Source organism: Engraulis encrasicolus, chromosome 12, assembly GCF_034702125.1.
Source record: "Engraulis encrasicolus isolate BLACKSEA-1 chromosome 12, IST_EnEncr_1.0, whole genome shotgun sequence".
NCBI classification, from domain to species: Eukaryota; Metazoa; Chordata; class Actinopteri; order Clupeiformes; family Engraulidae; genus Engraulis; species Engraulis encrasicolus.
This window is the reverse complement of record NC_085868.1, coordinates 12,142,560-12,169,928: the sequence shown is the minus strand read 5'-3', so window position 1 is coordinate 12,169,928 and position 27,369 is coordinate 12,142,560. Positions and strand designations below refer to the sequence as shown.

General features: G+C 43.0%; 1 protein-coding gene across 1 annotated transcript in view; it reads right to left on the bottom strand.

The window, feature by feature from the left end:
* Nucleotides 1-8,075: 8,075 nt before the first annotated feature.
* cntnap3 (contactin associated protein family member 3) overlaps nucleotides 8,076-27,369 on the bottom strand; it is a 130,904-nt gene continuing 111,610 nt past the window's right edge. Inside the window, exons 19-25 of the mRNA XM_063212756.1 lie at nucleotides 20,934-21,173; nucleotides 19,277-19,510; nucleotides 17,439-17,572; nucleotides 16,401-16,488; nucleotides 11,998-12,216; nucleotides 10,197-10,268; nucleotides 8,076-8,550 (exon numbers count right to left, since the gene is read on the bottom strand). Coding sequence (XP_063068826.1) covers nucleotides 8,348-8,550; nucleotides 10,197-10,268; nucleotides 11,998-12,216; nucleotides 16,401-16,488; nucleotides 17,439-17,572; nucleotides 19,277-19,510; nucleotides 20,934-21,173 — 1,190 coding nt within the window. The 3' untranslated portion in view covers nucleotides 8,076-8,347. The remainder of the gene's footprint in view (nucleotides 8,551-10,196; nucleotides 10,269-11,997; nucleotides 12,217-16,400; nucleotides 16,489-17,438; nucleotides 17,573-19,276; nucleotides 19,511-20,933; nucleotides 21,174-27,369) is intronic.

Below are 27,369 nucleotides of genomic sequence, written 5' to 3'. Positions count from 1 at the left end.
TCATTCTTGAACGCTATCGTTCCCTACTACTTCTTGTTCTCTCAGACACTCCCTCTCTGCGGTGCTCTCTCTCAGTCGTTCACACTCATTCTGTCTCCGTGTGTATCCCTCCTTCATTGCGTTTTATCCCGGCACATTTCCCTCTGTTTTTATCATGGGACCTCTCATATTGCCATCCCAAACCTTCTCTCTTCAGCCCCAACCCCCCCCCCCCCTCCCCACACACACACACACACTTTATACAACTTATACAACTCTCTCTCGCTCACACACACACACACACTCACACACACACACACACACACACACACACACACACACAATACAGTATATCACCCCTCTCTCCATGGTTCTTCCTTTCTACTCTGTCTGTGTCTCTTCCTTTCTCTCGTCTCTTTCTTTCCTTCCTTCCTTCTTCTCTCTTCCTTTCCCCTTTCTACATCTCTCTCTCACCTCCCCCCACTTTCTGTGTTCGTCAGCTTGAGTCAAGTGGGCCAGGATGGAGCCTTTGGAGTTCAGCGAATATTAGGGATGCACCGATACCACTTTTTTGAAAACCGATACAAGTACGAGTACATTAATGTGTGTACTTGCCGATACCGAGTACCGATACCGATACCTTTTACCACCAAAATACAATGAAAATAAATGCATGGCTTTGTTTTTTTTCCACCTGTGATATTTTTATTATCCATTTCCATGTAGATTTAAATGTTAGTAAATGTATGAGGTGGCACTTTTTTCCATGCTGCTTTCAAGTTCACAGAACGTGACAAGATTTTGCATTGTTTTGTGTAATATCAGTATTGTTCCTGGTATCGGCAAGTGCTTGACGAGTACGAGTACGAGTATAATGAGCAGTATCGGTGCATCCCTAGCGAATATGCTTTCTCTTTCATGTGCCCAGCCACATCATGTCAACAAGGGAGCTGCCCTGCGAGATCCTGCAAGAATTTTACGGACACTAGAATCAAAAAGGTTGGATATATAATAAGAGGAATCTAAACACGCCCACTCAATGCAAAAGCGTGTGCTCAAAATGTGGTCTCCTAAGGGGGCGTTGTCCCTACTTCTTCTTCTCTATTCATGGTGTTTGCACAAGACGTGCGCTACCGCCATCTACAGCGCTAAGGGGACTCCATTTATTCTCTACCTCAAGACTCCGAAGGTCTCCTAATCGAAGGTCTCCTAAAGGGGCGTTCACCCGACGTAAAGTGGATACCGGAAAAGAACCCGCCTGCTTTATCTAACTCTCATACGATTCTCTGCTAGAATCACTCCACAGTCTTCGAAAAAACGAGTTTCATTGAAAAAAAAAAATTGTTGACTTCCCGTTGCTGTCTTAACTGCAATCTGCTGCTGTTTTAAATTGATGTGTGCACAATGCAAACTGAAGACGCAGCCTACTTTTTTGCTCAAAGAATTAGCAAAGGAAATCTGCAATAATGGAGAAGCAGGGAGGTTTAAAGTATGTGTTGTACAGAAAACTGCCTAATGTCCCTGAATAATTTAAATGAAGCAGTTTGCCCAATTTGCATATGACCCCAGAGGCATTAAGCTAAGTTATCCAATGAGTTTTCTGAGAAGGTGTGTTCCTTAGATTTAGAAGAAGAAGAAGGGCCCCCAAGGGTTACGAGTAAAGAGGCTGCACATCCACATGTGCTTGGCTGTACTTGGTTGGTAATCTTCTCATTTGTATGTGGCACGTGTCACTTTTGAGCAGTGCTGCTGGCTTCTCAAGCCCCTGTCTTCGCTGCTTCCTCTTTCCTCTCCCCTCTGTTCGCTACGCCTTCTGTGTTTTTAACACCTCCATCAACTTCACACTGGTGAAAATCCATAGAAGGTCTCTTTCACCGCCGGCTGAGACCTGGTTGAGAACTCTAGAGTGAGTGTTATACATTATTATTATTATTTATTGTCTTGTCTTCTATATTGTTGACATTTTGTCACCCAACTGGAATAAGGAGGTTATGATGTTGTGTTGTGATTGTGTGTGTGTTTTTACCCAGTCTAAACATGACTTGTAAAGGACATGAGTATTCTGTGCCTGTGACATAAATATTCCGGTCTGCGTGTGGCCCAGCTAGCTTGGATGAGCCAAAGGAGGCTAAATTGTGCCAAGAAGTCTCTACCATGGCTGTGAGGCAGCAGGCCAGAATACTGATTTGAGTTGTGAGCAGTTAAAACAGACCGGCGGCGACCACCCTCCCCCTTAGCAACAGCCACAGAGGCAGAGTCTCTCTCTCTCTCTCTCTTTGCCATCTCTCTCTCTCTCTCTCTCTCTCTCTCTCTCTCTCTCTCTCTCTCTCTCTCTCTCTCCAATGTCTTTGGCCCACTGTGTGTGGACTGGGAGATGGAGTAAAGCCTCCAGCCGTCTGTTTTGGGTTGGGGCCAAAACTGCTGGGCATGTTAGGCTCGCTTACCTCAGCGCACAGATGCATTGCTCTTCCCAGGCAGGAACTTCGACAGCTCCGAGGTTTTAAGAGTGAAATGTGAGGACATGAACAGAGAGTGGGGAACCATGGTGAGGAGAGAGAGAGCCATGGCAACTATATTGCTAGTGCTAGTCATCTATACTATCCCTTGCACTAAGTGGCTTCAAAGACGTATCGACCTGTAATTATCATTACCATATACTTGCTTGTCTTTAGTCATTTACTTACAAGCTTGAAAAGGGCGTGTATTAAGTCCTACCGTAACACGTGCAGTCCCAAGTCCTCACTCAAACATGCTGAACATATAAAGCTATGATATCATGAGAGAAAACATACATAAGACATAAAGGCATTCTTCCACTTATTGTATTTCAAAATAGTGTGCTGCTTGGCTTGGCTGCCATGACTAGAAAACATTTATTATTCATCGCCACTTTCTCTCATTGTGGAATATACTGTACATCTACGCAAACGCCTCCTTTGGCAACCATCTCCATCTTTGTGATATAGATTTTTAAGTCGATACACAAACTTGCATAGAAAGCCAGAGGCAACGGGAGTCATGGGATGTGTGTGGGTGCTCAGTACATTCTGTAGGATTAATTCAACATGTACTTACTCTTTCGCTAAGTGTTGAACTAACACTGCAACATTCACTGTGCTCTGTACCGTGAAGCTTTATCTTTGCCATTAGTTTATGTCTAAGAGCCAGTGGGCCAGAAAAGGAACACTTCCATGAATAATGGAAAACAGAGCACACAACCATTAGTCAAATGTAGAAGGATCGCACCTGACCAAACGGACATGTAACAGACATGAACACGATTGTTTCATTAGGTCAATGGTTCTTAACCTTAAGCCGCGCACCCCCAACCCATTATTCTACACGTGTATACACACAAAAAAATATTTAAGTGATTAATTTCAATGATTCTTGCTTGAGACATGAATCAATGCCTTCAAATATGTTTTCATGTGGTCTTAATTTGCCTTAGTTACAATGTTTGCAAGCAGAAATTTGGTCACAACCTCAACACAAACAAAATTCTGTGCACCCCCTGAAATCTCTGGTGCACCCCCAGGGGGTGCCCGCACCCCAGGTTAAGAACCACTGCATTAGGTAATGGTATGACATGATACTTGTAAGTGATGATATCTGCAATGACACATAGTGCGTCACAAAGACATAATTGGTTCACTTGGTAATGGACTAGGTATTAAAGGTCAGAGTTTTTTTCTTGTTTTAGTAATGGACTCTAAAAGCACTCTAAAAAAAGGCTTGTATTAATGTGCACCTGATGTTGCTCTTTTAAAATGAAATTGAACTTTCCATGCTTTGCACGTCTACAATAACAGTGACGGAACGTAAAGACTTATCACAGAAAAAAGTATTTTTTTATTTTTCTCCATTGTTTTTTTTATATAATTGAACATGACACTTATCATTAATCAAAACAACCGTGGTAATATAAAACCTTGACATTGTACAGAATTAATGATGGTTCGCCAGATAATATTGAATCATTATAGTGTCAGCTGACATAAAAAAATGTGCAGCTACAGTTGGATGGGGAGCAGAAGAAAGTTAAGAAGAGGCAGAAGGAAGGTCACTGTCTCCTAGTCTTCTTAAGTCTCCCCTGGCTCTACTTAACCGTACAACATCCTGTCCAAATGCAGACTGAAGAGAGAGTAAGACAGGTTCCTATAATGTTGATTTTTCAGAGCTTGTAATTACCCTTTCAAGTCCACCTGCCAGAAAGCAGGCAATTTCTCCACAATATCTACAACATTTATTTTCCCATCAGAAAGAATCCGATTGTTCACATTCAGTTTAATGCAAAACACACTCTGAGGTTATTTACAAAAAAATGTCTGCTGCATTTGCTATGCTAGGAGTGTTTGTTTGGCAATAAGTACTGGTGTGTTCTTTGTAGTGGCTTCACTCTAAACTGGCTATAGTTGTTTCTCCCCCAGCTTTACTCTTCTTAGTGGTTCTTCTGTATTGGGGGTGACATTATGCAAACGCTCCTTAGCAGATTTGGCTACTAAAAGGATATGATGTGGCACAGCTTTGGAGAAGCTCCACATCTCCATGCAATATTCATGACAATGGCATTTAAAGGCTCAGCTATGCCATGCCTGAGACATGACAGTGTTAGTCATTACACAGGCAAGAGGGGAGTTTTGAGCTTCCCTGGTGGCAAGCTTAAGATAAAGAAAGAAAACAGAAGAACACATCTCATGCTCTTGTGGCTTTCTCCAAATGTTGTGTGGAAACTCACCCTGAACTGCGGGTGAGCTTGTGAACATTTCAGGCAGCATTTCTCACTTAAAGTAGTGACTTTTGTTGTGACAGGTTTTTTTCCCCTAAACACCTCACTGATGTTTATATGGGGCACCTAAGTCACGCCCTTCTACTTCCGATACATGGGGCAGGAGCTCGCAAAATTTTGAATGCGAGTTAATGGAGCGAGTCAAGCTAAATCCTCATCCCGTTTGGCATGTGCTCCGGATTTCACATATGATGACAGTGAATTAGAAAGGTTTGGATTTGCGGCGTAAGACTACTCATTTTCGGCACGCAAGAAACGTTATTTTAGTTTTTGTGCAAAACTGTGTTGGAGACTACACGTGCGCCTCGCATATCTGACGTGAACCGAGGCACAGCCAACCCTACCGCTGCACCGTGGCTTAAGTGGCTGCACGTCGGACATGCGACGTCTGTAGTGTAGTCCAAATAATTACATATTTTTGCACACTCACAACTCAAAAAGCGCTTGCCAAGTGAAGTCAACAAGCACACCATTGGTTGTTATTAATTCTGAGGCACAGCATATGTGTGATCGACGGGGAAATGCGAGGTGGGTCGGAAAATAGCTTTGATCAGTCCATTACAGCCCAGTCAAAAGTTTTTCCGTTGCCAGCCCCAGAAGCCGCCCGGAAGGGGTGGAGACTTAGGTGCCCCATTACAGGTTAGAGAAACCTTTGACAACTGTAGCTCTAGCAAAAGTGTGTTTTTTCTGAACGTTTGAGACAGCATTTCCCAACAGGCTGAAAGAAAACATGTAGTCACAAAAAGTACTGTACATAAGTGCATACTCTTGTAAATATGGAGATTATTGGATGACCCAGAACTGATATTGTTGCCGTCACTGTTTGCTGTTATCTCAGTAAAGTTGAGGGGGTTGAGAAGATTTAAGGGGTCACTCCCCCCCCCCCCCCATGCCATGTGGTGGCTCAAACCCCTGGGGTGTCACTGGCCCTAGCAAGACAAAGGACACTTTTGGGGTGGGGGGTTGCCATATATAATCTCACCTCCGAAATTCATCTGGGAGTCTCTTTCCATCTCTGAAGGGGCTCCAATCTCTGTATTTCTCTCCCTCTCTCTCTCTCTCTCTCTCTCTCTGTCTATCTATCTTGGGTAAACTGTATTTGATTTCACTGTATCCTATGTAACCTACAGTAGCCTTGAGTTAAATGTAATGTTACCTTGCAGTTGATAATTAAATTGTCATATATAACATTCATTCATTTGCATCTCCTCATCTGTATCATGCCATTTGCCTTTCCTGTGTCTTAAGTTAACACTGCTTCTGTTTCAAATGCCCACTCCTGGTCGTCGTTGGTTAGGAATAAAGTGGAGGGAAAAGTTATATACTTTTACACTCTCCATATCATACTCATGTACTTGTGACCATTTCCAGAAGTACAGTATACAGCAAGACAATTAATTAATTGCTGCTGGGAGAACAACAGACCTTCAATATGATGAAACAAACATAAGCAACTTCTACAACTTTTCTCTTCTGCAACACACCCTCCAATAGAGTATCCTACAGTAGGCCATAAAAGGCAGAATGACCATATTTGAAATAGTGTGCTGAATCATTGGTGACAAGTTTACTGCAGTTTTATAAATGCGTTCCATACAATGACAAGGACATTGCATATCTTGGCTCAGCAAGAAGACTTCTCAAAATTAGTTTTCCAGATTCTTGATTCTCTCGCTGACTAAGAGCATCCTGCTCGCTAAATGAGCCAAAACGCGGACATCACACGCCCAGCCACTGTGGACATTATGCGCCCAGCCACTGTGGACATCACACGCCCAGCCACTGTCAGAGTGGAGAGAATGATTCGATGGATAGTCTCTTCACAGGTAATGCTTTTGTGCTCTTGACAAGACTTTGAGCTGGCTGGCACTTAGATGAGTGCTGCTGCTACTGCTGACGTGATATTTTGAGGAACAGCGTGACAGTCTGCAATTCATCAGCTCTCTGTCTCCATCCGTCCTCACTACCACAGCTGCCTGGCTCAAATTAGAAAGCTTTCATTACACTATACACTCCTTTCTTCTGGAATTATACTCAGCCAAACAGTGCTAAACAGATACTATACTCAGCTAAACAGAGCTTTCTCTACAGATTAGCATTTCTACCAAACACCCCCTGCTTGCCCTACACCACCAGCACCCCTTTCCTCAACATCCTACTCACTACGCCAATTCCTAATCTTCTGCTGTTTAGATAGAAATGTCACAATCAAAGAGAAGTTTTTTTTCTTCTTTCCTGAAATTGACTGTTTTCTTGGTTTGTCACTCTCTTATTTACTTCCTTGTTCTCTACAGGAGCAATATTGGGTGCATTCCAATATGCAACCTTGTGTCCTCCCCTTCTGCTTGTGGCCTGGCCCCTCCTCCGTGGAGAAAACAAATAAGTTTCCCCGCTGTCAGCCTAGCCAAAACAATTTTGGGGGACTAGTCCCCATCCAGTTTGGAAAAGAGAAAATTAATTTACAATTGAGCTTTCACGAGATATTAAAATACAATGCTGTTGTCAGTGATGTCATCATGACATATTACTTCCTGGTACGAGGCCACAAGCACAAGTGGAGGACGCAAGGTCACATATTGGAACGCACCCATTGAGAGTTTGCTCTATGCAGGTGGTGGGCTGTAATGCTCAGCTGTGCACGGTAACTACCACAGTTATGGCTAGGGGTAGGCCTACTTTTTTTTTGCCTTGACAAAAATAATGGAAAAAGTGTTCAACAGTTTAAGTGAGCTCACCAATTTGGATGCAAGCAGTAACAGGAGTGTGAGAGTGTGGTAAAAGGTAAAAACATCTATTTTCATTTTTGCCTGCCTGTGATGACAGGTATTAGACAAACTGTAAAAGAGTAAACCCATTTAAGATCTTGACAACTACCAAATTTCCACAGACTTACTTGAGTTGACACCCCAACACTTTACAATGACGAACTGAATACATTGTACATATACAGCTCCCGTTGTAAATACATTAGTGTCCCTTAGATGACATTTAAATCTAAACAATATCTCTATATACATGTATGTTTGCCATGTGTGTATAATTATGCTTTATGTGCCAAAGGAGAACCAGTGTGCAACTAATGTTGGCTGGGGAGGGAAATATAACGGTTATAAAGGTGTTATAGACATGTACTGTACATCTTTTTTAAAGGTTATTTACAATTTCTGACATTTTTTCCACACACGCACACAGAAAGCTTTTAGAAACTCAAGCCACATAACAGTTCCAAAAAAGTTACTGTACTCATAGGTATGTACAAAATTAAAATAGAAAAATCATTTATATCTGCAATCTGTTTGCACACAAGTTGTTTTTTATTTTATAATCACTTCCACGTCCTCACCAATCCCACCTGTTGACTGTTCCTGCAAGTAATATGCAAAAAAAACGCTCCATGAAGTCTCTAGGCTCTCTCCGTAAGGCTCACATGTGTCCTCTTCCTTCGCAGGATTAGTCCAACAGAAAGGAAGGAGTCAGGGAGAGAGAGAACAGAAGGGGGGCAGGTATTGATGGGGCATAGGGAGAGGGAGTGTTCGGGGGTCTTGGAAGTGGGTTGGGGGTAGGAGTACTTCTAGGGCATCATATGAAGTGCTCCCTATGGCTCTCATTCAGCACGTACTGCGTGTTGGCGTCGTTGTTGAAGGGAAACTCTGGGCTGTCCTCCACGGGCCCCTTGGTCCCCTTGGGCTGCTGCGTCTGGAACGTCTCTTTCCGTCGATACAGGCAGCGGCCCATGACGGCCAGCGCTGACAGGATGATAAAAATCACCACGGCGATGACACCTGTATCCACACATGACAGCAACATGACATCATTACCCTGTGACATCATTGCCCTGTTTGAAGCCACAGGTGACAACATGACACCGACCGCAGACATCACAACATATCATTAGCCTGTAACATGGGTGTAATTAAGGTAATATTCCAGGAATAATTGCCTTTATGACCTATTTCTGGATGGCTAGAAATATGTTAAATGTTAATGTGACTGTTAAACCTATACCCTGTTATATCCATAGTCTGTTACATCCATATCCTGTTTTAAAAGTTGAGTATTATGCTAAGCATCAAATAAAGCATGATATCAAGTCACTACCTTCCTATTTCAGACACAGCCAGACAAAGACACCTGGCTTCAACCATGGTAAATGAGTCCGGGTTAAGAATATATATATTTTTTGGGCTCTTATATGATAGGACAGTGAAGACTTTGACAGGACTTGAGAAGATATAGAGAGAAGGGGAAGGTTCGGCAAAGAACCCGGGAAGGAATCAAACCCGAGTTGGCCGTGTAGCAGCTAGCGTTAGCGCCACAGGCCAAGACTAAGAATATATTTCCATCCTTGGGTTTTCACACTTTCCAGTGGTTTTCTCTGACTGTTGGTATGACTCTGAAACAGGTCTATAGAGGCACGAGGACTCCAAGATATGCACACTGACTTGTATTATTTATACCGTCCTTCTGATACTAGTCTCCCCTCCTTGCAATACTAGATGCGGCGCTAAAGCCCATCCCTGAATTTCAGCCTCCTCCCTGTTTTATGTTCTTTGAAACGAAATCAGAGGCAATGAAGAAGTATTACAAAGGAGCCCTTCAAAATCCTTCAATGACTTTTGGGTGGCATCTTTAAATAATCCCACACAATAATGAGCTTTTAAATTAATGCTTGAAGTCGGGAAAAACAACATGCACTAGCACTCATTTTGTCCAATGTCATCATCACTTATATTCGTTTTCCTCTTCGAAAAGACTTGCTGCGCATGACATATTTAATTATCCTAGATAGAGGGAAATGTCTAATTGGAAAGCCAGAATACATCACCACTCAATTTAATGCCACATTATGGAGGCAGTTAAGAGGACAAAGTATTTGACGACGGTGCCAAAAAAAAATCCATAATCAGCAAATAATTTCCTTAAATGTGTAATTAGTTTTGCTGTCCTTTGTGCCTTCTGTGCAATTCATAAGTTTTGAAAAGGTTTTTTTCACTGTCTCCCGAAACAAATGGGGAAGTAGGAAGTAATTTTTGGATGTGTTGCTTGGATGGTTAACAGGGTCTCAACAGGAAATTATTTCAAGAAATATTCACAGGCTGGGAGCCTGGGATGACAGGAAAAGAAATAATTGTCCCTCACTATTTCTGGTACTTCCTCTATGACTATATTACCCCAGATAATTGTGTTCAAACACAGATAGGTGCATTGAACAGGCAACTCGTTTATTTATTGAAAGAAAAAAAAGCAGTTTGAAAATGTTTGCCATTGCAGTGTTTATCTCGAAAAATCTCTAAAGTAAGTGAATTTCATCACCAGTTTCTGGTCTATGAAATCAACTTTCCTTTCATTATGTTTCCTGTGAATTAGCCTCTTCATGAAACATTATCATCACAAAAGGACAAAAGAAGAAAAGAGAGTTTCCCAGTACCTCCAATCAAGGCAGAGTCACTGCTGATTGCATCGACTATAGGTTCACCAGTGCCTACAGAGCCAAAATGATCTAGAGAGAGAGAGAGAGAGAGACCAGAGGGAGAAAGAGAGGAAATTAAATGGAAAAAAGAAAGGGAAAATACAGGCTATCAGTGCTGAAATCTTAGATAATTACTCCAAAAAGATATGCCTCATTGAACACTACTGTCTCACCAAACCACGAGACTCCATTAAAGCTCAGAGATGGAATTCTGCAATATTACATATATATATTACAGAGAAGAGCAACTAACTGATCTGCCACATTATGTGGCATTATTGGGCGGTCCACTCTTGATGGAGTCATATACACGAAGAAAATCACACTTTTGCGAAATAGAATAAATAGAAGCGTCAAAGCAGAGTTTTGCAGTCGGAGACAGATACACAGGTAGTCTACGGAGAGGTGTTTACGCTCAGACGACCTTGGTCAAGGGCAGACTGGCCATTAGGCAAAGATTATCGTCTACCGTGTCTAAAACCCTCAATGAAGTACCTGAAATAACTCAGAAACACACTATACCCATTCCCTTACCACACAAAGCCTTGGGCTAGAAGCAGGATCATGCAGTGCAGAGTAACGGTAGGGACACATAAGCGCGAATTTGCGAACTTTGCCATTCATTCCTATGAGAGAGGCGAAGGCAAGCGATGGCAAGCGAAAGCAAGCGAACAGGGGCGAAGCAAAGCGAAATTATTAAAGAAAGTTTAATGTTATTCAAATGAGGAGCGAATTCGCCTGCCGCGGCCAAATCAAATCAACAACATAACTGTTCCATTCCATTTGATTCGCCGCGGCGACCTGATGACGGTTGGATTTCGCCTCTCTTCGCTTCGCTTGCTTCTCCTCCTATGTGTCCCTACCGTAAGAATCATGGTAGAAGTAACTCAGAGAAGGTTAGACCTGAAAGGCCTGTGCAATCCATCCATAAATAATTTTAAAAATGTATGGAGTTCAATTATCAAAAAGATGAAAAGAAAATGAATGCACATAAGTGTTGAAAATGAAAATATTTTGTGATCTCAAATATTCATCTGCTAATGAACAAAAGTTGATGCCTTTTAATATTGCTTGAAATAAATTGTCCCAAATTGCAATGGTCATCTGTGTAATGTGTACATTTTAGAATGACAGAGAAAAGATACACGTCTACCCAAATACAGACAGAACAGATGGATGAGTTCCATTGTGTGGTTTACCTGCTAGTGATTGTATTGTCTCGTTAGCATGTGTGGTTCACCTGCTAGTGAGTGTGTTTTCTCGGTGGCATGTGTGGTTCACCTGCTAGTGAGTGTGTGGTCTCTGTGGCACGTGTGTTTTACCTGCTAGTGAGTGTGTGGTCTCGGTGGCGTGTGTGTTTTACCTGCTAGTGAGTGTGTGGTCTCGGTGGCGTGTGTGTGGTTTAAAGTACCTGCTAGTGAGTGTGTGGTCTCTCAATGTCGTGTGTGGTTTACCTGCTAGTGAGTGTGTGGTCTCTCAATGTCGTGTGTGGTTTACCTGCTAGTGAGTGTGTGGTCTCTGTGGCGTGTATGTGGTTTTAAGTACCTGCTAGTGAGTGTGTGGTCTCTCAATGTCATGAGTGGTTTACCTGCTAGTGAGTGTGTGGTCTCGGTGGCGTGTGTGGTTTACCTGCTAGTGAGTGTGTGGTCTCAGTGGCGTGTGTGGTTTACCTGCTAGTGAGTGTGTGGTCTCAGTGGCGTGTGTGTGGTTTGAAGTACCTGCTAGTGAGTGTGTGGTCTCTGTGGCATGTGTGGTGTACCTGCTAGTGAGTGTGTGGTCTCGGTGGCGTGGTGCTGGCTGGGTGCAGAGGCCCCGCAGGCCGACTCCTCCAGGGGCCCGGTGACCACCACGGGGCTGGTGGCCGGGTAGAGCAGGGCGGCCTTCAGGGGGGTGATGGAGTTGAAGTGCACCACAGACAGGCACCCGCTGAAGCCCAGGGAGTTCAGCCGCGCTATCTCCGGATCCAGCTCCACCGAGTCTGCAACATGGGACACAGAGAGAAAGAGGCAGAGTGAGCAAAGGTGGGAGTGAGAGAGAGGGAGAGAGAGAAAGATGGATGGATAGATAGATAGATAGATAGATAGATAGATAGATAGATAGATAGATAGAGAGAGAGAGAGAGAGAGAGAGAGAGAGAGAGAGAGAGAGAGAGAGAGAGAGAGAGAAATACAGAGACAGAGACAGAGACAGAGTGATAGATAAAGACAGAAAGAATAACATAGAGCACATTGGAGTTATATATGCTGCTGTATAAACAGAGAGGGAGGGAGAGAGAGAAAGCAGGAGATAGAGGGAGATAGAAGGAGACAGAGGGAGCAATAGTGATCGAGAGCAAAAAAGACAGTAAAACCAAGAGGAAAATAGAGCTAGATAGAGAGGGGGGGAGGTAAGCAGAGCGATAGAAAAGATGAGCGGAGGTGGGGAGAGATGGGGAAAGCTAGATGGTAATGTTCAGTTCATCCAGTCAGGGCTCAGTGGTGAGAAAGAGGAGATGAGATGTCAGGAATAAGATGGCGTGAAAGAGAAGGTGGGAATGCAGAAGGGAAGACAGATGCAGCGATAAACAAAATGCAAGGTAAACAGAGCGAACAGAGGGAACGAAACATAAGGAGAGAGAGAGAGAGAGAGAGAGAGAGGGAACATACAGTACGTTATGGAATAAAGTGTGTGTGTGTGTGTGTGTGTGTGTGTGTGTGTGTGTGTGTGTGTGTGTGTGTGTGTGTGTGTGTGTGTGTGTGTGTGTGTGTGTGTGTCTGTGTGTCTGTGTGTCTGTGTGTGTGAGAGAGAAAGAGAAAGAGAAAGAGAAAGAGAGAGAGAGAATTGTAGTATTAAGTATAAAGTGTATGTGTGTTATAAAGTGTGTGTGTGTGCGTGCGTGCGTGTGTGTGTGCATGCGTGCATGTGTGAGGGGAAGCGGGGCTGGAGAGAGAAGGTGAGGGATGGTGATAAGAGAGGCCCCATGATGAAAAAGAGGGAAATATGTCAGGAAAGAACGCAAGACAGAGGAATACAGACAGAGAAAGAATGAGTGTGAACGACTGAGAAAGAGCACCGCAGAGAGGGAGTGTCTGAGAGAAAAAGAAGTGGGTGGGGAACCATAGCGATAAAGAATGAGGGGGAGAGAGAGAGAGAGAGAGAGAGAGAGAGAATGAGCGAGAGAGCACACGAGAGAGTGTGAGAGAGAGAGGGAGAGAGAGAGAGAGAGAGAGAGAGAGAGAGAGAGAGAGAGAGAATGCTAAAGCTGTAAACAGATGCATGACCACAGTGGCTTCTCCTCTTATCTCCCCAATCCACAAACTCCCTTATTCACTCCAGTTGGCATTGTGTTACAGTGCTGTGTAAAAGTGCACTTGAATCTTAAGCTCTTTTCAGCTCAGCTCAACTCAGCTTCTTGGGCTCAGAGCCTTCTCCTGCTATCCTCTTTTTTTCTCTCCACACCCTTTTTCTCTCCTACCCCTTCTCTCTCTCTTGCCCTCTCTGCCTTCCTTCCTTCTCCTTCTTCCTCTCCTTTCTCCATACCTCTGTATTAATTACGTCTCTCTCTCTCTCTCTCTCTCTCTCTCTCTCTCTCTCTCTCTCTCTCTCTCTCTCTCTCTCTCTCTCTCTCTCTCTCTCTCTCCAGTCGTAACAAACCAACCATAGAGTCAGTGGCAAAATGAAAAGCTGGTCACACCACGCAAGACACAAAACTAAAACCCGTCCCGTGCATAGCTTTGTATGTTTTTTTGTTAAAGGTACACTGTGCAGAACATGGTCGAAAAGGGTACTGCAACTATGCTGCAAATTGAAACTGGGCTGCCTATTGCCAAATTTGATCTTTTCATGAAAGTTTCAAGTATGGTTCAAGTACAGTCATTTTTGCAGCTAAAAATGGCTATTTCTGGACATTCAAAATGGCGGACCATGGAGAAGATCCCCCTTTCCATGTAAGAAAAGTATAATTTTTTCAGTCATAATGAATACTTAGAATTGTATGGTGGTGGTAAGTATTCATGGAAAAAGGTAACATTAATGAATGGGAAGCATTAATTCTGGAAATAAACAACTGAAAATCTCAGACAGTGTCCCTTTAAGATCTCTATTTTCATTTTTGAGGTTCCGATGGAGAGGAAGTTGTGTAATACATGAGTCAAACCAAACCTGTGCTGTGTGTCTCTGTGTTTCTATAGCTTTTGCTTTTTTCCTTAATTGGCTTGTTCTGACATGAAGAGCAAGTTGTTTGGAGGTGGGGTTGATGTGGAGAGAAGGTTGTTAACAGAGCCAAACTGAACCTGCGCCATGAGTCTCCATGTTTCTTTTCTTTTATTTCTGTTTTTGGATTCTGACAGGGAGAGGAAATTGTGTGGGGTCTTGCACTCAAACCAAACCTTGGCCACGTGTCTATATTTTTTTCTTTTTCTTTTCCTTTTTTCTTTTTGTGGTGTTCTGACAAGGATAGGAAGTTGTGTAGGTGTCTGGTGCCAGAGCCGCTAGAGTCTGGACTGGGTGTGTTACTGTAAGATGCAACAGCTAGAACCAGCGGCCTGACTGAGTGAGTGAGTAAGGAGACATGACATGTATTATGCATGTATGAGTGAGCCCGCTCATTCCCTGGAGGAGAGCGAAATGTCTTTCTTGTCTGTCTGTCTACCGTTTTCCTTCAATCATCCACCTCTCTCTCCCTCTTCCTCTCTCTTTCCATATTTCCCTAATTTGCATATTGATAATGATAGTTCAATCAGACTTTCAGCGCACACATATTGCAAAAAACACCCGAAAAAATTGGCACGCAGTTTGAGAATAACTTATTAACTGTGTTTGGAGGCCAGCAGAGAATGGCAATTAGATGTTTTAGGTGTTTTCAGAAGGGATTACTCAAAAAGCCTTTTCGCTCTGTATTTTACACTTCTTGTTATTCATTCTGTTCACCCTACATTAAAAGGGTTCCATTATAGAGCCCTTAATGTTTACATAGTTTGCTGAGTACTGTGACCCAGTTCTTGACCCAGTCAAACAAAACAGAATGCCAGCATTATCGCAGCTAAATGGAAAGAGACATTTTTTCTTCATTAAATGTCACACCTAAACACTACCGGAAGCCCAGCAGAAAAGAAAACAAGCCAGCTAATGCACTTCATCTTTCAAGCCTTTTAAGAGGCTTTTCCTGAATTCATGTGACGTCAGGTGAACGTCCCTTTAGGAGACCTTCTGTTAGGAGGCCTTTGGAGACTTTAGGTGGGGAATGGAGTTATCTTAGCACTGCAGGTGGTGGTAGCATATCTTGTGCTAGCCGCCACCAAACACCACAAATCTTCTCACAAATCTCAAGGGATGAAAGGGTAATATGGAGGAGCGTATTTGAATTAAATCTTTTCATGGTGCATTTGTACACTCATCCATGATGGCCACGATGTTTGTAGATCCCTAGGGTCTTTCAGTACAGTAAGTACATTCTTTAAGTAAAAACATTCACATCTCTCATTTTTATGTGTTTCCTAGAAATTGTCTGAACTAGCAGATCTGTTATCCTGTGGTAGCAGAAAATGCAGAAAATTGGCGTGGTGATAAGATGGATATAGCCAAGTGGGTTCCTTTAACAACGGGTTCCTTTAACAACATATAATGATCACTCATGACATCTCCTCATCTGTCATTACCCATTTGGATTCCTCCTATCTTTCCCCACGGAATTTTATGCTGTTGTTCAGAGAACCTGGTCATTTTTGTTGGGGGTTTTGTTTTTGAAAATTTTAGCCAAATGCTGTGTGTGCGTGTGCGTGTGCGTGTGCGTGTGCGTGTGCGTGTGCGTGCGTATGAGCTCATGTGCGTGCGCCTGCCTACATGTGTATGTGAAAGTGAAGTGAAGTGAAAGCCCATCTGGGAAACTCAGAGACACTCATCTGGGAGACACACTCCCATAGACTCCCATCTGGGAGACACAGCACTCCACAGCACACAAGTGAACACTGCACACTCCACACAACGAAAATGCATTTATGCCTCACCCGTGCAAGGGGGCAGCCCCCAATGGCGCCCCAAGGGAGCAGTGTGGCGGGACGGTACCATGCTCAGGGTACCTCAGTCATAGAGGAGGATAGGGCAGAATACTGGTTAATGCAAATGAAGCAGAGAAATGCAGTATTTTGTCAGGATGGCAGCAAGTCCCCCTCTCTCCCTACTCACCATGTACCCTCCCAAGCACCACCGATTTAATCGCATTGAATTCCACATCTGACGTGATGTTGAAGTCCTCCTCTTCATACTGGTCAACCTGGCAGAGGACACACACAACACACAGAAACACTGGTCACGTGTGTGTGTGTGTGTGTGTGTGTGTGTGTGTGTGTGTGTGTGTGTGTGTGTGTGTGTGTGTGTGTGTGTGTGTGTGTGTGTGTGTGTGTGTGTGTGTGTGTGTGTGTGTGTGTGTGTGTGTGTGTGTGTGTGTGTGTGTGTGTGTGTGTGTGTACCTGTGAGTGCTTCCAAAGTGCAGCCATGTACTGTATATGTGTGTGTTCATGTGTGTGAGGAGGGAGCGCGTGGTGTGCCGATGGGAACTGCATGACAGTCTTCATGACTCAAATTATCACAGATGTGCTCTACCATGGAGGGCTTTTTAATTAAACCTAGCTCTTCAAAGTGCTTTAAACACGTCATTGCCTCAGCTGTTGAGCCTGTGCCATTCAATTAATGGCAGTAGAGAGCTGAAGCCCTGGCAAATGTTCTAGCTGAGCTTATAAGTATATTCAAAATGTGATTACCACCCAAGTCACCCCTTATTTGCAAAGGTTACCTTCTGTGAAGTCTAGCAATAACTAGCTCTAAGGCTTGTATTTGCTGTTGTGTTGATTTTTTTCCAACAGGTGTTAAAGTAGTGATTACACATTGACACATGTTTTAGGGAAACCACAGCAATTGCCACTTTTGATATTTTTTGTCCTGGGCTCTTTTCCATTTGGACAGATGCTATGTCTGATGACCTGTCTGGTGTGATGTTGGGCGTTTACCATTCAGAAATAGCTCTCGGAGGCATTCTAGCCAATAGATGAACATTATCTTTAGAACTCAGAAAAGTGAGTGCTTGTTTACACTATAATGATCACCTACTCTACAGATGCCAATGAGCCTTTAAGTTCAATCAGAATGTAACACGGTTCATTATAACTATATACGTAACTATTATAACAGCTCCCTTGTTAAGATGTCACCTGGATAAGGCCTTACCTGGATGTAGAGATTTTCTGCTTGTCTTCTGATAGAGACGGTGTGAAGTTGTCCGTTGGCCAAGTTCCTCGTGTTGGTCTTGAACACCTCTGCCTCCCTGTTGCTCTGCAGTTTATACTTGACGTCCAATTGTCCTATAATAGAAGAAGACCCATTATTTACATATTGGCTTGTCATCTGCAAAACAACCGGCACACATTGTACATTAATACTTTCTTTGAGTGAAATTTTTAAATCTTAATAATGGGTTTCGCAATAAAATTAGATGAATTAGATTCTTGAAAAGACAACCGAAAGCATTTAGTGTGGTCCAGAACACACCATAAAGAGGATTACAGTTTAATCCTCTCTCAGTGACGGAGATTTTATAACAAATTAATTTTCTTAATTTTAGTTTCAGCTTTACCTTCATGTTCATCCCCAATATATCTAGCCTGTCTGTGTTTTGACAGTGCAAGAGTAATAAAGAAAAACAGAGGCAACTGGGGAAATGGTGAAAAATATATTTTTTTAAATCAAAGAGCTTCCCCACAAAGCATAGAATGCCAATTAGCTTCAGACAGAAAGATAATATCTTCACTATGATAAAGATCTAATTAAAACATTGTTTGAAGAGGTATAGACAATAATCTTTCTTAACCTGAATAAATAAACTCAGACAGTCAGCTAGTTTGCCTTGAAAAGCCTGCACAGGTTTGCTTTGAAAACCTACAGGTCATTATTTAGAGTACCGTGGGATAACATTAGTGGTACTAGCACTTTTTTCTTGCAAATGTAGAGTACAGTCAGCTAAGAGGATGATGCAAGCACCTGCGATTCAGCTACAGCACATAAGCGTCCAACTGCTTCACAACTCACATATTAGGCAATTGCCACTTCAACCACAGCATGGAGAATAACCCACAGGGACAAAGAAGCCCAGGAATTCATCAAAGTTGCCCGCACTACCTCTCAATGAAGTTGGATCACAAACATCTCTGTGGGAATCATTTTAAAAGGGGGTGAGGATTTGATTGCTTCACCCCTTCCCCTGCACACACACACGCATACTTCGCAGAAAGAGCTTATGCATCTTATCTTTGTTGGCTCACATCATTAGATAAAGAGTTTAGCTATCGAACATAGAGAAGGATGTTTTGAAAGTCAGTGTGAAACACCACAGACACTGCTGAATGACTAACTGACTGGTAACAAATTATGGTTTCAGCACCATGGACAGCACCAAACAATGACTTGGCAACAGAACAGTGAGCAGGGGATGTGAAGGGGGAACGCAGCATCAAAAATTGCCTGTTCAGAAAAAAGAAAAAAACCTCGCTGGGAAAATAATGATGATAATATTGGTGATTTATAGGTAAATCCAATTATGTTTGTTTATGGAGTAAATATAAATTAGGCTGGGAGATGACAAAATGACATCCAGTGAAAACAGTCCAGAGTTTATGGAGCTATCCACTTTCCTTACGTGTCGTGGCAGTAGCAGCAGTGGCATTTTTAATTTACTGTGCCCATCTCTCTCTCTATCTCTATCTCTCTCTCTCTCTCTCTCTCTCTCTCTCTCTCTCTATCTCTATCTCTCTCTCTCTCTCTCTCTCTCTCTCTCTCTCTCTCTCCTGACTGCTCCTTCACACTCCTAACAGCTAGCCCTTTTTGAGAATGCAGACAATGTGCAGGGCTAATTTACTGCACAGCGGTGGCTTCTGACAGTGGCCCGGTCTCTTCTGAGACTCTGCGACTCGTGCTAATCTAAATGAAAAGGCGGCAAAGCCCCGGCTGAAATGAAATGAAGGGTGAGATTAGAGTGGTGAGTGAGCGAGCAACGGGGAGTTTTTGCAGACCGTTTCGGTTGAGCAGGACGGCGAGGTACTCGCGGTAGTAGGAGGCCACGTAGAGCAGCAGGGCCGGGGCCTGGGAGGTGCGGAAGCCCAGCGAGATGTTCTCAGCCCGCAGTGTCATGTCAGAGTAAATGGAGGAGGCCTGCACGCTGCTGCTGCTGCTGTTCCTCGTCAGCTCATAGGGCTCCTTGAACGTGTAGGACACGGACGTGCTGGGCTTGAAGTAGGCCGACACCTCTGCAGAAAGGGGAATTGAAAGTATAAAAGAGAAATTCAGTCCCTCTCGAATTAATGTTGAAAGCAGTAACATACCATTACAAAGAAAAGCAGATAGCCTACCCAAAACAAACACAAGACAAGTCAAATAGAGGGAATTGACGTTCAAACTGACAGTCTGGGTTTGATGCCCCAGATATTTGACAAAGTGAGAGTAAATGTAAAAGTCAGTTTGATTTGATTCATGATGTCCCATTCGTCTAATAATGAAAGTAAGAATAATCAACTTTCTATATTTGTCAAAGTTCAGGTCACTTTTTAAAGCTAAGCAGATGAGATAAACAAAACAAAACAAATTGCAGGCGCATTCTAATAGAGTTTGGAGGAAATTGTGTAGTTAGAGAGTTTGGAGTTGGGGAAGAGCAAGGAGATTAGGCCTGAATGACCCGAGAGAGCAGGATGACAGCATTATAAGGAGGAGCCAATCAGAGTTCATCAGATATACACAGCTGCTTCATATGTCCTCATTGGAAGTCCATCGCCGCTTTTTGGAGGCAGCAACACTGAATGGGCCATTGGAATGTTAACAATAACACTTAAGCTTTGATAATGGTGGCCTTCTGAAAGCAGCACGATGTACCTTAATGAGCCTTCAAGCCATAACGACATGTTAATTAATGGAAACCGCTCCACACATCTGAATTACTATTTCAAAGGTGATGTGCAGCAGTAAAGACACAGAGTCAGTCTATATTTATGCTAATTTACAGCATATCCATAGAGTATATGGTTCTTTTTAGACATTAGTTGCATGTACAGTAGTGGAGCACATTCAGAGCAGAGAGTCCTGTCACAGGATGATATACAGCTTTAGTTTCAGATACTTTATTTGTGGACCCAAAGATCTCTGCCTTGATCAGATTCTGTATTCAGAAAATAAAAACCCAGAGACAAATTTGCAATCTTAGCAGCTCCGAATCATCTCACTGAAATTAGTAACCGGGGCAGATAGACCAGCTGCTACTCCTTGAAGTCACTTGGGTGTTAGAAGCAAACTTTTTACTGGTGAACTGGACTTTTGAAACCTCTGACCTTGACCAAGGTTAGCTTTCCAGAAGAAAACTCTGGTGTAAGCTGTAGACCTATTTGTTTCCAGATTACCAGATACTGTTCTTCTTGTGGACCCAAAGACTATGCAAAATTGTTCATTTACAGCAACTGCTTCAGTGTAAGCCATGGCCCTAATTGTTCTTCAACAAGAAGTTATAGTTCATAGTTGGAGGCCATAAGATTTCTCACTTGTGCAAGCCTGGCAAGTTTACCTTTCTGGCAGAAGGCTCTGGTGTGAGCTGTAAGCTATCTTGTCCCTCGCTTACCAGTAATTGTTTTTCTTTGTGGACCTCAAGATCTTTGACTTGTTCTAGGATGGAGAGGGTAACAGTACCTTTATTGCAGAAAGCTCCAGAGTAGGCAGAGAGACCGCAGTCGCAGGCGAAGCCCGTGCGTCTCTCTACACAGCGTCCGCGGTTCTGGCACAGGCTCCCATAGCTGCTGCAGTGTCCCGGGCAGCCGGGCTGCACCCCCGGGGTGATCTTGGCACGTTCCTCCAGGTCCAGTGTCCTCCCATTCAGCTGCAGCGAGCGGATGCAACCCAGGAACCCCTTCTGCCTCGACGCTGTTCCTCCTAAGTAAGAAATTGAAGAGTTCAGATACAAAACTCCCTAACTCCATTTCTGAAGACCTGCACTTCTATATTTTTAGACAACCCCGTTGTTGGTTTGGTTTACATTCATGTACTTGATAACACATATAAATAGTTATAGTACATACATAAAATAAAAAATACAATTTTGATAGCTTTTGTATTAAATAAAAATTAATTAAGATTATTTTCTGAAAAGGCACTTAGGGGGTTTTGCATCTGAACTCTTCAATTGTACCCGGATGAGAAACAACGTGTTCAGGAGGATACATGCTTTAGGTCCAGAATCCCCTTCTGCCTCCAAGCTGTCCCAACAAAGGGTTGCACATCACATCATATAGTATTTGTAAAGCAAATTTTAAAGGAACAGTCCACCCTTTTTTGATTTTCACATATTTGCAGTATTTCCAAGCAGTATTCATGAATGTGCATATGATTTTCTTCTCAGTTTTTTCAGTACTTAGATTTATTGGATCAGAATTATTAGCATAGCTTACATTTGATGATGTTTTGTTTGCCCATAGACTTGGACTGCTCTTATGCTTAATTTGGCTATACTGTACTGTTAAACTAGGCAATGGAAACACATAGACGAAAATTACCGGTATATGCACATTTATGAATAATGCTGGGAGATACCGTAAATATGTAAAAATCAAAAAAGGGTGGACTGTTCCTTTAATACAATCATCATTCAACGTACTTGAGGAAGAGAAAGAAGAAAATATTACAGCTAGAATTGTCTAAAGACACAGATAACAGAGATACTGTTGCTAAGGGTTGTTAGACCGTCTCTGCTGATAACTAACCAAAAATGCCATTGAGTGAGATAACAGTAAGAGTTTTAAACTCAAATTCTGAACCTTCCTGGGAGCCAGTACAATGACCTTAGCACTGAAATGATACATTTCTTTGTTTTGGTTAGATTTCTAGCAGCAGCATTTTGCACCTGCCTGAGTGACTTTTTTTTTGAAAGGTCTATATGAGTATTGCAATAGTCAACTCTACAGGAAATATAAACATGGATTAGTTTCTCAAGATCCTGTTTGGATACAAAATCTTTAATCTTGGCCAAGTTTCTACGATGCCAAAAGCTAATTTAGTAATGTTTTTGATGTAAGTACTGAAAATGATATCACTATCCATCATCACACCGAGGTTTTTTTTTATACAAGACTGAATTATCTGCAATTTGGATCCTAGGTCATCAAAGATTTTCTGTCTTCCATTCTTGTTTCCATAAACAATTCAGATAAAGAAACAGGATGTTCAGGGCCAGCCAGGCAGTGCCCTTCTAGTGACACAACACCTTCAGCGTTGCTTCTTGTCAGGCCAAGAGCAATACAAATATCGTTTCTGAGCTCCCGAAAAAATGGAAACTGCTCCCACCTTGTCAGGAAGCACACAACTATTAGCAAACTAAGGGAGGCAGGTTGACCATGCCGCTTGGGAAATGTTAATCGTTATGCTCTTGGTCAGAACAAGTCTTGAAAGTCGATGATAATCAGGCTAGTTCAGGGCACATGTTTTTTTAAACGAGGAAGCCCTTCTGGTTCAAAGCAGTCCCACCCAAGAGCACCCACTCAGGAAAACAGGATATTGGAAGTACCTTGTGACAGTGTAGTTTTGATGTCGTTTACTTGTTTACTCTTTCGGGGTGTTTCAGTCCACCCACTGTCCTTGTTTGCTTTGGTATAAAGCACTACAATGAGCCACCAAACCCACCTTGTCTCCAGGGAGGATAAAACTGTCAATACTCTTAGACTACGAAAGCCGCTTAAATGACAAGGCAACAAAAACAAAGCCGTGGGTGGATAGATGCAAAAACAAAGATGAAGAAAAAAACAACAACAGGATATCTTCTATCAGATTCAGCACCTGTCTTCTTCCCTCACTCCCTGTCCCTGTACCACAAATTCTCCCTTCGTTCTCCACAATATCCCTCTCTCTATCCATCTTTCTTTTTCTTTCTCTCTTCTCTCTCTCTTTTGTGTGCTGTGGTTGCAGGTTTAATCCCCGTCTGTCCCCCGTTGTTTCCTGTATTCAGACACTGCTTTCAAAAGCCATGATCAATGGTTCCTTCCTCGCTTAAAGGCTGACTTGGATTTCCTGTCAGTGTTGCTGCGCTCGCTCTCTCAGGCAGGCCGCCTCTGTGCGCCTGTGCCACTTTACAGCCATAATTGAGAGCCACCGCTGCAACACTGTCTCTTGGTGATTGTTGGGGCTTCACTGAGGATTATTGTTGTGGCAGGTCCACTCAATACGCACTTTGTCAAACCCCACCGACCAATCGCTTACTGATGCTCTTCCACATTATAAATCCACCAAGGGCAGATGCGCAATTTGTTAGCTGAATTACATTTTTTCGGCAAGTACTCTGTGTGTGGAGATGAAAATAATATTTCCAAGCATTTTTCAATTTCTTCACCAAGTGATGTGAGTCAATAACACCCTTTTACTTAGGCAGACGATTCTCAAGGACAGTGCGTTCGATGGGTACCAACATGGCATTTCATGTAATGAGCGCACTCTATACACATACAAAAGATGAGGGACGAAGGCCTTTAATCAGGCAATACAAGCAGATACAACCACGAGTAGGCAGCTGGCGAAAGAGATCTTGGATAAGAGAAATTAGTTTGTGTGTTGAGCACATGACCAATGATTTATGGGGGGGTTTCAAATGAGCCTCCAAGTATGCCATAAGCACTGTACTGCAGATAGGCTATCACAGTACGACTACACATCAGACCATCTGGCTCATGGCCGTGTGAAATTCTCACTCATATTACTACATCAGCCTCAACGATGAGACCGCTTAGCTCACAGCGGGAAAAGGCAACCATGGCTTTTGTTCTTTTCCATTTTTTTTATTTCTCTTTTTCAAACATGTGCTCCTGACCTCAACACCAACCATTGCCTCATCATCAACCTTTGAAAGTGTCTTGATGGCTGTTCTTGTGAAACCTCTACTCTGACATTAACCAGTAAGAGAGCCATGGTGGGAAAAGTGGAACAGACTGTAGAACAGACTGGAGGAGAGATAGCAAAACACACACACAGGAAGGATAGATGCACAGACGTACACATACAGAGCCTGACACATGCACGCCCGCGCGCGCACACACACATGCACACATACACATATGCAAAGATTTACACATACTCACACGTGCACCCACACCCACACCCACACAGACACGCATGCACACACAGACAAAAAAACTACAGGGATTTTAATTCCTCAGGGGCTCTCTAATGCTGAGTGCATTCCAGCAGTATGCTCTGCGAAGCAGCCCAAGCACTGGGACATCTCTCTGCTCCTCTGCTCCATGTCAGCTGGTGGTCTCTCTAATTCACTGCCAGTAATGATTAAGGATTATCCACCCCAAAGTCCTCCACTGCTCCAGCATTCATTCTGTTTGCTCCTCTCTTTTCAGAGAAATTGCTCAGGATTCTTTTTCTTGTTTTATTCATTCATTCTTCTGCTTTTTTCTTTTCCACCTCTTCATTCCCTTCATCCCAAATCCCACCCTCAGAAAGAAAGAACCCTCATTTGAGCATCGGCTTTAAGAGATGTGGGCAGATCACCATATTTACTCACAGATCCACTTTTTATTGTATGCTGGTCGCACGGCTCAAAGCTTTGTTTGCTTTTTGTTTATTCAAAATGCTTGTGGGATGGAGGTTGGGATTGAGCTATCAGTGGGTGGTTGGAATTGGAAAGTATACTTCTAGAATGCTGGAGAAAATATGACAGGCTTATAGAATGGGGGAGAGTAAAACGAAAGGTTCTAGAATGTGAGAGAATAATATTATATCTCGGGTTCAAGAATGCCGGGTGCAGAATAAGGATGATGACTCCGTTGACGTGCAAAGTAGCATGTTTGTACTTGTAGACCTTGCTTAAACAATAATGCTAGGTGGGAGGTTATCGAAACACCCAGCACAAGATTTTTGTCATAGAAAATGTGAAATGTCTATAAAAAGTCAAACATAACTCAACACAAACTCAGTCAAACAAACAAACACGTCACATAAAGTATATAAACTCAAGGCCTAGGTTATGAAACCATTCAAAACCCTTCAGAATACAGACATACTTTAAACATACAGACGTATTTTACACACAAAATATAAGTGATACGGAATTCCCCGAATTTGTTCTCACTGTCCCTGTGCCTCGAGTCAGACGAGTGCATAAATGCAGGTCTCATTCCGTCAAATGCGGAGCACTACATCCCACCCAATTTGAACTAAATTCTATTGATTTCTATGGCCATATATCGGTTCAAACCCCCACGCAGTCGCCATTTTTAACTGCAGACAGCCATCCTAAGCAGCCCAATTGGGTGAGAAGCCACCCAATCTGGTAATACTGATTGGGGACGTAAAAGGGGGGGGTGGGGTGTGACTAATAAAATGTTGAAGAAGGAAATTAATGTTTAAGTCAACGTTGACAATCCTAAAATATCAATGCTCAGGCATTAGGACCCAAATACATAATGTCACCTCGACAAAAACTGGACTTTTAAGGTAATTCCGGTCGAAATGGGTTAAAGAAATGTAATGGAACATACGCTGTAAATCTAGCCTTGAGGGAGGATCATACACCTTATTTTCTCATGAACTGACATGAAGTCAATTCCAACTATTCCCCCCCTCCCTTCTTCATTCTGTCTGTTCTGCTTATACAGTATACACACACACACACACACACACACACACACACACACACACACACACACACACACACACACACACACACACACACACACACACACACACAAAGTCATACAATGAAATAACAAAAGGGAGATACACAAGGACACAATGTGTGAAGCAGACACACTCTGCATGTAAATGTGCAAAACACACACACACACACACACACACACACACACACACACACACACACACACACACACACACACACACACACACACACACACACACACACACACACACACACACACACACACACACACATCCACATCCACACCCACAACAACACACACACTACACACACACAATAGTACATCCTTGAATATTTTCACTCTATCGTATTCCATATGGAAGCAACACAGGGGCTTATCACTGAAGAAGGCAGAGAGCAGAAATGATGAGGTGCAGCAGACAAGACATGGGTAGCTGCACAACACGACCCACACCACAAGAATGTGTACAGAGTGTCAACCCAACACAACCAATCAGAATCCACTCCTTGCAAAATACAGGACAATACAGGACGAAACAGGGGTAAAGAAGGTGAGGAATGAAAACCAAATCAAATTGTAACCGGTATTCCATCTGGCCCCTCCACCAGCACCTATTTTTTAGAAAACAACATCGTGATTGTACATTTTTTTATTGACATAGCCAAACAGCTCCAAATGACTTCATTTCTTAAAATGGCAGTCCTATGGTCTTGGTGGTTTCTTTGCACCTAATGGGGTCAGCCAGTCAGCCTTGTGGTGCTCAACTGCCCAGCAAACAACATTAATCTGACACGCACAGACAGAGCAGATCTCAGATCTTTCCACAGAGTTAAGCCAGTGGAAATGGGAAACCAATGAGCCTTTCACAAATGACAATGAAAAAAATGTTGTGTGTGTGTGTAGATGTGAGGGCAGGGGTGTGTCCGAGAGAGCGAGAGAGTGAGAGAGCGAGAGCGAAAGAGAGAGAGAGCGAGAGAATGAGAGAGCGAGAGCGAAAGAGAGAGAGAGAATGTGTGTGGGGGTTTCTTTCCTATTTGTAGACCTTATGTGCTTTTTATGTTATTTCGGTGAATTTGTTTTGTCTTCTGTTTTATTGGTTTGCTGTCTCTGGATCTATTTTCTACCCCAATTACCTGTCAATGTTGTGTTGTGTTGTGTTGTGCTGTGTTGTGTTGTGTCTGTGCTATTTTCCACAAACAGTTGGCTGTTGAGCTTCATGTGTATATGTTGTGTCGTGTCGTGTCGTGTCGTGTCGTGTCGTGTCGTGTCGTGTCGTGTCGTGTCGTGTCGTGTCGTGTCGTGTCGTGTCGTGTCGTGTCGTGTCGTGTCGTGTCGTGTCGTGTTGTGTCGTGTCTGTGCCTCTTTCCTTCCCACAAACAGCTGGCTGTTGAGCTGCATGTGAATGTGTTGTGTTGTGTTGTGTTGTGTTGTGTTGTGTTGTGTTGTGTTGTGTTGTGTTG